Source organism: Otolemur garnettii, unplaced genomic scaffold (assembly GCF_000181295.1).
Source record: "Otolemur garnettii isolate 467f Iridium unplaced genomic scaffold, OtoGar3 scaffold00192, whole genome shotgun sequence".
Lineage (NCBI taxonomy): Eukaryota > Metazoa > Chordata > Mammalia > Primates > Galagidae > Otolemur > Otolemur garnettii.
In genome coordinates, this window is record NW_003852587.1 from 2,831,811 (window position 1) to 2,843,553 (window position 11,743).

Sequence of the window (11,743 nt, forward strand, 5' to 3'; positions counted from 1 at the left end):
AGGTGTATGTGGCTGGTGCCTTAACTGCTTGAGCCACAGGTGCTGAGCCAGGGGTTGTTTGTTTTCTTCTTGCTTGTTTGCTTGAGTTCTTTGTAAATTCTGGATATTAGCTCTTTATTGGATGTATAGGTTGAGAATATTTTCTCCCGTTCTATAGGTTTTCTATTTGCTCTGTTGATTGTTTCCTTAGTATGCAGAAACTTTTTAGTTTAATAAAATCTCATTTATTAATTTTCATTTTTACCATAATTACCATTGGGTAAATAAATTCTTTGCCTAGGCTGATAACTAGAAGAGGATTTCCCTACATTTTCTTCTAGAGTTCTTATAGTTACATTTAGGTCTTTATACATTTTTTTTTTGAGGCAGTCTGACTTAGTGGCCCTGGGTAGAGGACTGTGGCATCATAGTTTATAGCAACCTCAAACTCTTGGGTTTAATCAATCCTCTTGTCTCAGCTTCCTGAGTAGCTGGGACTACAGGTATCTGCCACAATACCTGGCTAGTTTTTCTAATTTTTTTTCTATTTTTAGTAGAGATGGAGTCTTGCCCTTGCTCAGGCTGGTCTCAAACTCTTGAGCTCAAGCAATCCACCTGCCTCAGCCTCCCAGAATACTAGGATTACAGTTGTGAGCCACAGTGTGCCGCCTTTTTTATACATCTTGTATTAATTTTTATGAGTGGTAAGAAGTAGAGGTCCTATTTCATTTTTTGGCATGTGGCTATCCAATTTTCCCAGCACCATTCATTGAACAGGGCTTCTTTTCCCCAGTGTACATTGTTTTCTGTTTTGCCAAAGATCAGTTGGTTGTAGGTAGATGGTTTTATATCTGTGTTCTCTGTTCTGTTCCATTAGTCTGTGTATCTGTTTTTGTAACAATACCATGCTGTTTTGGTTATTGTCACTCTGTAGTATAGTTTGAATTCTAGTGATATAATGCCTCCAAGATTTATTCCTTTGCTTCAGGATTGCTTTGGCTATTCAACCTCATTTCTAGTTCCAAATGAAGCAAAGAATTATTTTTTATAGATCTATAAAGTATGAATTTGGTAATTTGACAGATATTACATTGAATTTGTAAATAACTTTGGGTAGTATGGACATTTTAACAATGTTGGTTCTATCTATGAGCATGATGTGTTTTTCCAATTGTTTATATCCTGTGTGATTTCTTTTCTCAGAATTTTGTAGTCCTCCTTGTAGACATCTTTTACCTCTTTGGTTAAGTATATCCATTGGTATTTTATTTTCTTTGTAGCTATTGTGAATGCTATTGAATTTTTAATTTGACTCTCAGTTTGATTCATTATTGATATATAGAAATGCTACTGGCTCGGCGCCTGTGGCTCAAGTGGCTAAGGCGCCAGCCACATACACCCAAGGTGGCGGGTTCGAATCCAGCCCAGCCCGCCAAACAACAATGATGGCTGCAACCAAAAAATAGCCAGATGTTGTGGCGGGCACCTGTGGTCCCAGCTACTTGGGAGGCAGAGGCAGAAGACTCGCTTGAGCCCAGGATTTGGAGGTTGCTGTGAGCTGAGATGCCACAGCACTCTACCCAGGTGGACAGCTTGAGGCTCCTGTCTCAAAAAAAAATAAAAAAGAAATGCTACTGATTTTTATACATTAATTTTGTATCCTGAGACTTTGCTGAATTTATATGGCAATTCCAGGACACCCTTGGTGGAATTTGTGGGGGTTTTCTAAATATAAAACAATATCATCAGGCTGAGTGTGGTGGCTCACACCCGTAATCCTAGCACTCTGGGAGGCCCAGGCAGGTGGTTTGCTTGAGCTCACTAGTTTAAGACCAGCCTGAACAAGAGGGAGACCCTGTCTCTAAGAAATAGGTGGGTGTTATAGCAGGTGCCTGTAGTCCCAGCTTCTCAGAGGCTGAGGCAAAAGGATCACTTAAGCCCAAGAGTTAGCAGTTATGGCACTTGTGGCTCAAGGCATAGGGCACTGGCCCCATATACCAGAGGTGGTAGGTTCAAACCCAGCCCCAGCCCCCTAAAAAAGAGTTAGCAGTTGCTATGAGCTATGACGCCATAGCAGTCTACCCAGGGCAACAAAGCAAGACTCTGTCTCCAAAAAACAAACAAAAAAAAAAATCATCAATGAAGATGATAGTTTAACCTCCTCTTTCTTGACTTGGATATACTTTATATATACTTTATTTCTTTCTCCTGCCTCATTGCTCTGGCTAAGACTTCAAGAACTGTGTTGAATAGAAGTGGTGATAGTGACTATACATGTCTTGTTGCAATTCTTGGGGATGCTTTCAACTTTTCCCCATTCAGTATGATGTTGGCTGTGGGTTTGTCATATGTGGCTTAATTCTGAGATATGTTCCTTCTATGCCTAGTTGGTTGAGGAGTTATTCATGAAAGGGTGCTAGATTTTGTTGAATGCTTTTTCTGCATCTACTGAGATGGTCATATGGTCTTTGTTTATGCTTTTGTTTATATGATGAATCACATTTATGATTTATGTATGTTGAACCATCCTTTGCATCCCTGGGGTGAAGCTCACTTGGTCCTGGTGGATTATTTCTTGATGTGCTATTGAATTTAGTTTGCTAGTATTTTACTAAAGATTTTTGCAACCTATATTCATAAGGGATATTGATCTGCAGTTTTCTTTGTTGTGTTCTTTCCTGGCTTTGGTATCAAGGTGATACTGGCTTCATAGAATGAGCTGGGGCAGATTCCCATCAATATTATGGAATTTCTGTATTATGGGTACCAGATCTTCTTTTTAGGTCTGACAGAATTTAGCTGTGAATGCATCTGATCTAGGGCTTGTTTTATTTGGAAGTTGTTTATTACTGTTTTTTTGTTGTTGTTTGTTTTGTTTGCAGTTTTTGGCCAGGGCAGGCTTTGAACCCACCATCTCCAGTATATGGGGCCAGCGCCCTACTCCTTGAGCCACAGATACCATCCTTTATTACTGTTTTGATCATTGTTATTGGTCTGCTTCTTCCTAGATGAGTCTTGGGGAATTGTATGTTTCCAGGACTAGTTCATTTCTTCTATGTTCTATAGTTTATACATGTAGATTTATGTAATATTCATGGACCATGTTTTATATTTCTGAGGTTATCAGTGGTAATGTCACCTTTTTCATTTCTGATTGAGCTTATTTGGGTCCTTTCTCTTTTCTTTGTTAATCTAGGAAGAGGTCTTCAAATTTTATCATTTCAGAGAACCAACTTTTTATTTTATTAATCCCATGTATTGTGAGGGTTTTTGTTTTGTTTTCTTATTCATTTACTGGTAGTTCTTCTCTGACCTTTGTTATTTCTGTTCTTCTGTTAGCTCTGGGTTTGATTTGTTCTTCCTTTCCTAGTTCCTTGAGGTATAACATTAGGTTGTTAATTTGTGATCTTTCTGTCTTTTTGGTATAGGCATAAAAGGCTATAAATTTCTTTGCCAAAAATGTGGAATCTTCTATAGCTCCATTATGTTCCCCTAGAGGTGTCAAAGTATTTTTTCATGTTTCCAGGGTCTTTTGTTGGTTTCTTCTCATCCAGTTGCTCTTCTTTTAGCTCTGGGTTAAAAAGATTGTAGGATACCTGTTCTCCTTTGTTGGGGACTTTTTTGAACCAAGTCCATAAGTGATGGACTTAAGTGATGGATGCTCAGAGCTGGGGGGTCCTGAGTGATGTGTTGTTGGACCTCAGGGAGATTCTCATAGCCCAGTGGTAGTGGTAGGGACTGAGTGATGGGTCTTTGGATATGAGCACAACTCTACAGTCTCAAGGGTAGAGTTGTAAACCCAGTGGGGGCCCTGTACCTACACGGAAAGAAGATTCAGGCATATCAAGAGCTTCAGAGTTGGGTCTGTGGGTTTCAGAGGCAGAGCTACCCATATGGAGTGCTATTACATCACCATTGGGACTGCTGATGCCCAGTCACATGCAGGGGTTTATCTCTGTCCCAGGGTCCATTTAGGATGCTGGTTGGCCAAGGTTCTGCCCTATATACGTAAGACCAACTGAGGTAGTCACCCCAGGCTTCCCAAGTGATGCCTATGACATTGGGGGCTCTTTCTCTGTTCAGCTCTCATACTGGGGCGGAAGTGTGCTTGGCTTGCAGTCATAGGACACAACAGTATTTGCTTGTCTGAAAAAAATTTCTCTGTAAATTGTGAAACTTAGTTTTTCAGAGTTCAAAATTCTAGTAGCATCAGTTCCTCCCCCTGGCCCAGTGAGGGTGAAACAAAAGCTACTGCTGGAAGGCTGGGTCCCAGGTGGACCTAGATCTATGTGCCAGAGTGATTAGGATGGCATTCATTGTAGAAAATTGGAATTGACAGGCACCAGATCTCTGTTGCACCTGCTCTCCAGTGAAATATCTCTGCACAGACTCTTAGCAGCTCCTGATAAGCCCAGAGGTCTGCAGTGATTCGTTGGCTACTGAGAGGGAGATACCACACAGATTGAGCTGGCTGTAACTTTTCTCTCCTAAAAAGCAGTGTCCCCTCAAGTTGCTTCTATCCTGCTGTTTTCACCTCTTCCCAGCAGTGAATTGCATTAGGACCCCCACCTTAATTTCCAAGATAGTAGAAGATGATTGTAAGAATCAACCATGCCCTGTTTGACTGAGTTGGTCAATGCTATAATGAGCTATAGTTGTTCTCTCTGTCAGTGGCTGATGTTTACAGGAAAGAGCCAGCTTCAGGATGTTCTTTTGTGCTTATGATGGCTGTAGTCCCTCAGGTGAAACACTTGAATGCCTGGAGATCTGGGAAGGGCCCTGTAGCTCCCAGGAGGTTGCTTGATCTCTAACACAGCATAGGGGGCTGGAGGAGTAAGTCTGGGCATAGGTAGGTTGGGTAAGCCTGGAAGGCTTTGCAAAACTTTAGCAGGGCTCAAAGGTTGTTTGCCCAGCCACAAGGGGGAGCCACATGAAGGGTTAAGGCAGGCTGTCCAAACCAGGATGAGGGCTCATGAGGAAGGGGTCATTATTCCCTAACTGTCTGTCAGGAGTGAGCTTGCCTCTTTTGCATTACCCCCGCCTTCCTAAGTCTAGTTTCAAATAGGTACCTGAATGTGCCCCAACTCAGTTGCTATGGCATCATGGGCTGGGATCCTACCTGCTGGGGAAGCCTCCCTAGTCTGACAATGCAGCTTTGAGCCTCAGCAGGACTCCAGAGTTTTTTTTTTTTTTTTTTCTGGCAAGTAGGTAAAGCCACTGGAAAGAAGTCAAGGGAGCCTCTTTAAACCAGGAAGGCTGCCTGTGAGGAAGGGGGCTCAATTACCCAACTGGCTGTCAGGAGTGAGCTCCAACACTTTTGTATTACCCTTGCCCTCTAGTGTCTGGTTTCAAATGAGAATGCATCACACTAGGTTGCTATGGTGCTGTGGGCTGGAATCTTCCCTGCCAGAGGACTCACCCTAGCCCCAGTAGTATGACTTTTCTATGGAGGGGATGTCAATCCCCCAGATCACCAAGTCTCAGACTCCCACCCCCAGTATTCTTCTGTCAGTTCTACCAACGTGGGTTCCCTCCACTCCCTGCTGTGTCCCTTAGAACTCACTCCAGTCCTGGAGGAATAGGATCCAGCTTGCATGTCTGACCCACTGGCATGTATTTCTGGGAAATTTTCTGGGAAATGCTAGTGGGCAGGGAGATTCCATGGGGATCAGGCATGCCAGGTCCTCAAAGGGAAAGGTATGGGCCCAACTCTCTGTGGAAACCTCAGAATGGAGGATACACTAGCTGGGGAAGGGTAGCCACTCCCAAATCCTTGGCTCAAATTGCTGTCCTGGTGGCAGTGGGCAGGGGAGGATAAGAGTCTGAATGGAAGTACACTGGCCATCTAGCCTCTCAGGTCACTATCCTTGGGGGGAAAATACTACACATATGTCCAAACTCTGGAATCATGCAAGTTCCCCCCACCCACAGTTCAATGGTTGCTGCATTGCTTGGGCTTATGAGGCTAGAAAAGCTTCCAAATTACTTGGGAGCCAAGTTACTTGGAAGCTAATTACCTGATCACTGAAGGAGTGTTGGAAGGAAAAAGGGATTCCCCACTTACTCCTTCACTGGAATCCGAGCCTCTCTGGGTTTGATCCTTGCTGATATATATTTCTTTCTTTTTCCTCTTCTTTCTCTGCTTTGCAGTTTTCCTCCATGAGGTCCCCAGCAGGCTCCGGTGCTTATTTCTCTGACCTACACCTGAGCTCTGATCTTTCTCCCCTCTTCATCCGAAACCCTTTATTCCCTCCACAACAGTCCAGTAAGTGATGTCTCTAATCAGACATCTTGCCTTGATGGTCACATTTTCTTACGTGTTTTTACTTTTGAGCAGAAATTCCACATTACTCCTTTTAACCTATATTTTACTTTCTGAGGTGTCTCGAGTCATATTTGATATTGGTAGCCTTCATTCAGAGGAGCCAGGATACCTTTTGGAAAGTATAGTTTAGATGATGAATCTTAAACAATTTAAACAATTATCATAACATCTCTATACAAAACTTAAATTTATCCTGCAACAGTTTAATTCAACAAATATTAGACCTGGAGGTGTGGACAATGAACAAGACGGAAATAGTTCATGATCTTTCCACTACACTAAAATTCAAAGTAATTCTTGAAAGCATAGGTCAGATTATAAGTTAAATGGTACCCATCTCTGGAGGAAGGACAAATCATGAATTTAGGTCTGAATCACCAAGGGAATGTTTTCATAAAGAACATTTATGGTGTCATTAAAATAGTAGTAATTTGTAAAAGTCTGAAACTCACTATGTGGCTGCTCATGCAAAGTTTTCTGGAGGAACATGATTAAAGTACCTGGTTGTTAAATGGTGAGGTGTGCCTCAATCTACCACTGTGTATTTCTAACCATTCAAAGGATTTTCTACAATGGGCTAAAAATATTTTCCTGGTTTTTACCAAATGCATTGTGTTAAGGAATTACCTCCTTAGATTAAGCTAGAAGCATTTCCGTGTGATTATAGCAGAGAGCAGTGGGCAGAGCACTCCGGGTCTTATAAAGGCTTCTTAGAGAACTTTTTAATTTTTTTTCTTTCTTCCTTTAGTGATTCTCTAAAGAACTTTTTAACAGTGTTTAAAAGAATAGCAGATGCCTACTCTTCATTTCTCTGCCTCTGCCTTGAAACTTTCCAACAGTTTTCCAAAAAGTTTCTCAAGGTCTGAGAGTCAGATTCTTAGGACATCATTTGGTGTTAATGGTAGGACATAGCTATCACAGAGAGCACCCTGAGCGTGTTCTCCTAGAGTGACATTGTCTATAATATGGCATCATCTGCATCCTTACCTGCCTGGACAGCCCCAGCTTAGGCCTGTGAGAGCTAAGGGGAGTTAGAAAGCACATATTCCCGACTAAGCAAAGCACCTTCCTCTTTCCAGGCTCCTTCCATGCACTGTACTTGCAGCCCACAGACTTGCTGATATTCCTGTCTGTTCAGGGCAGCAGTGGCACAGGGCACCATTTCTTCTTCTACTTTTGTGATTTTATAAACTAGTAAGTTTTGCACTGCTGGAGGCTATGCAGGAATGATCACTGATGTGTCTTAGAAGCTCCTGCCTCTGTCCTAAGAGTTATTCTAATAGTTATGTATGCAGAGGGTAGAGGTCTGGCCTGTGACTTTCTCAAGGTTTTCTAATCAATGGCAAAAAAAAAAAAAAAAGTTTTCTTCTTTGGGCTTTATAACATTTTCTTTTCTTCCTCCCTCCTATAGGAACGGAAGTTCGTGGGCGGCTCTGGACAAGTGAGTGAACGGATAATGGACCTCCTTGGGGACCGAGTAAAGCTGAAACGTCCTGTCACCTATGTTGACCAGTCAAGTGACCATGTCATTATAGAAACATTGAATCATGAACTTTATGAGGTAATTCAATTCAGTCAAAAGGACCATATAATAAATAGGCCTTATGTCTTTTGCAGTTTCCAAACAGATATTATCTAAGCCATAGTGTAATTAATGCTGACATATTTCTGCCTCACTCTTCAAAATCACCGTCACTAGCTTTCGTTGACCTACCTTGTTCTGTCTTATTGTTTTGCAGTTGCCTCCCTTTGTGTGTTCTTACTGCTTAATATTATTTTAAAATGATTAAGATGATTTTTTACACTCTCTGCAAAGACCGCAGCTCAGGTTTGAGGTAGTATCTTGCTTGTGTTGTTTTAGTGCAGATACGTAATTACTGCCATCCCTCCCATCTTGACTGCGAAGATTCACTTTAGACCAGAGCTTCCATCGGAAAGAAACCAGTTAATTCAGCGACTTCCCATGGGGGCTGTCATTAAATGCATGATGTATTACAAGGAGGCCTTCTGGAAGAAAAAGGGTAAGCTGCTCTTATTCATGTTTAAACAATATTATGTGAAAGAACCATACTCTTTTACAAATACCGACCAGGAGACACTGAACAGGAAAAGTGTTTTCAAGCTCAGTGCCTATAGCTCAGTGGCTAGGGCTCCAGCCACATACACTGGAGCTGGTGGGTTCAAATCCAGTCCAGGCCTGCAAACAACAATGACAACTACAATAAAAAAATAGCCGGACATTGTGGCAGGCACCTGCAGTCCCAGCTACTTGAGAGGCTGAGGCAAGAGAATCGATCACTTAAGCCTAAGAGTTTGAGGTTGCTGTGAGCTGTGACAGCACAGCACTCTACTGAGGGCAACAAAGTGAGACTGTCTCTGGGGGAAAAAAAAGGTGTTTTCAAATTGGTAGAGAAAAGATCAAAAATCTTGGTATGTTACACTTCTCATAGCCCTTGGCAATACAAAATGATACCAAGAGCACTTTTTGGCAATGGGAGGGGAGAAAGAGATCACATCAGTTACATAGCCACCATTGTGCTGGCTCCCAGCATTTGTTCTGCTGCTTCCTGTTAATGAACAGAATGAGGCCAGGGGGAACCAGAGAAAGAGTGTGGCATTGAAGTCATGCATTTGTGTACTTTGCTTGCTTATTAGCATCAGTCTGTAAGCTTAAAATAGTGACAGTAGGGCAGCACCTGTGGCTCAGTGGGTAGGGCACCGGCCCCATATACCAAGGGTGGCGAGTTCGAACCTGACCCCAGCCAAACTGCAACAAAAAAATAGCCAGGCGTTGTGGCAGGCAACTGTTGTCCCAGCTACTTGGGAGGCTGAAGCAAGAGAATCACCTAAGCCCAAGGGGTGAAGCTTGTTATGAGCAATGTGACGCTGCCACAGCACTCTACCGAGGGTGAGAAAGTGAGACTCTACCTCTTTAAAAAACAAAAAAATGGGGACAGTAAAACCAACTGTCAGAGAGTTGTGAGGATCAAGTGAGGCAAGTATGGGACTTAGAAAGCTACCCAAAGATGGTGACTATTATTGATAAGCCTCCTGATTATACTCACAAGGTTCCCTCCTGCAGTTTCTTCATGGATTGTTAGGGCTGATTGATTCCCTTTAGCACACTACCTCTTTCGCCATGTATCCAGAATCCAGGATCATCTTCCCATTTTTGCTCTTCCTTGGTCAGCTCTAAGGTCTTTAGTTAAAGGTGAAAGAAATAGGTCTTATCTTGTATAGTTACTATTTATATTTAACTGGAAATAGTTTGTAGGGTTGAGGGCAAAGACCGAGAATTTAAGATTTGCTTTCCTCTTAGCAAAATAGTTTATATATTTTTTATGTATGTGTGTGTATCTCTGCTAAAGTGATTGATGAAAATCAATTTCCTGTTGATTTTTTCCTGGTTAAGACTACTGCGGCTGCATGATCATTGAAGATGAAGAAGCCCCAATTTCAATCACCTTGGATGACACCAAGCCAGATGGATCGCTGCCCGCCATCATGGGGTAAGTTTGCGCTGGCCATTCTGCGTTTTCTGAGTTGTGTTGGTATATTGGTGTGGATGCTGGCAAAGTATATTGCTTTGGAATTGAACTATGATGAATACCCATACAAAACTATGTGATGTTTCCATATATTAAAAATTATAGTAATGTTTTGTGTGGCATAAGAACACTGGGAAACTTTATTAAAATTGACATCATCTTTGAACTTATGCTCATGTATATCTTTCTCTAATAAAGCTTACATGTTGAGAACGGACTGAAAAAAAACAAGGCAGCTAGACAGGTGGTGTGGTAGCGAGCCTTACCTAAAGGCAGGATGTTCACAACCATCCTGGAATAGGAACTAACTGCTTTATCCTGTAAAACTTTCCAAATTCAGGGTTTCTGGGCTTACCCCTTTTCTCCATTCCAGATATCTACTATGTAGCAAAAGTCAGTTGTTACCCTGAGATACCAGATGGGTAACCCATTAGGAGGTGTAGTTCAGAGTCGAGCTAGGCCTCTAGTGCAGTGATTTTCAACCCATGTGCCATGTGGCACACTGGTGTGCTGTACAAGGATCTTAGGTGTGCCACAAAAATTTTTAAAGGTCATTAATTAAATTATTTCATAAGAAATTCAAAGCACAGTAAGTATGTTCCTTTTAGTCTTATTTTTTTGGATCCACATAATTTAAGTGTGCTGCAGAAGTTTAACTACAGGTTCAAGTGTGCCTCGAGACGGAAGAGGTTGAAAAATACTGCTTTAGTGGATGGCAAGGCACATTTTTTTGGTCAGTCATTCCACAGTTATCCTTCATCAGCAGTGCTTCACTTATTCATGGAAGTGTGTGGATGGTCTGAGCTGTGGTTCTGTCTAGAAAACCCATCCTTGAGCACAACTGTCTTGACTTTTGGGGACTAGGGTTTCAGGGAAGGAAGTGAGGTCTCCACAAAGGAATTGCCAAGGAGTACCATAGCTCCCAGTTGCCTACCTTTTGGCTTCCATCAAAAGCTACATGAATAAAAAACTATTTATTCTATGGCACTGTAACAAAAGAACACAGCTTTAATAACAGTCAAATAACTTTTAGAGACCAGTGGTTTCCTCTTCGCCACTAGGAAATGTACACCTCCTGCTTGAAGAGAGAAGTAAAACATATGCACATCATGTCTTAGAAGGAAAATTACAAAGATAAAAAGAGCAGATCCATGTCCCAGGGGACTTAAAAAAGAAGGCTGTGGTTTCTTCTAGAAAGCAGGTCCTGAGTTACTAAACCATTTCTCTGGTTGTAAAATATAAGAAATAGCACCAGCTTCCCTGAGAAGGGTATATTCTTATCACATAATAACCATTGGAACAATACATCTTCTTTATCCCTAAACTCAGTGGGCAACAAAGGATACAGATTGTTATGGCATTTTGACATCACTTTCTTTCTCTATGCCAGACAAAAGCAAAAGGTTCGGGTACAGGCTTCAGGAGAATGTCAGTTAAGATCAATCCAACTATGAATGGAGGAACACTGATATTCTTCTTGCCCTGGGACTTAGATACAGTGATATCTGACCTTCTGGGCTTTGTTTGGCAGGGCCCTTCCGGATGTTAATGGGGTTAACATGCCTTACTTAGGCAGTTTCTAGCAAGAGATATTCTAATTTGTTTTATCTGGACAATGGCCTCCCTGCTGCTCTTTGCTTTTGGGTATGGCCACAAAAGCCTGGAGTGGTGATTGCCTAGTACTGTGTTTGTAATAACTAGCTTTTTTGAGAAACTAGAAAGGACCTTGTACTTTAGAACTATGAATATCCCAAACACAAAACAAACATGTTTAATTTCCTCAATCAAACACCAAAGAAAGTTAAAGGATATTTGTCCATAGTTAAGATTAGATGAAAGATGTTATTTCTGGCTCGGTGCCTGTGGCTCAAGTGGCTAAGGTGCCAGCCAC

General features: G+C 41.8%; 1 protein-coding gene across 1 annotated transcript in view; it reads left to right on the forward strand.

Moving 5' to 3' along the window:
- MAOA (monoamine oxidase A) overlaps positions 1 to 11,743 on the forward strand; it is a 94,472-nt gene that overhangs the window by 62,191 nt on the left and 20,538 nt on the right. The window contains exons 7-9 of the mRNA XM_003800997.3: positions 7,716 to 7,865; positions 8,166 to 8,325; positions 9,717 to 9,813. Coding sequence (XP_003801045.2) covers positions 7,716 to 7,865; positions 8,166 to 8,325; positions 9,717 to 9,813 — 407 coding nt within the window. The remainder of the gene's footprint in view (positions 1 to 7,715; positions 7,866 to 8,165; positions 8,326 to 9,716; positions 9,814 to 11,743) is intronic.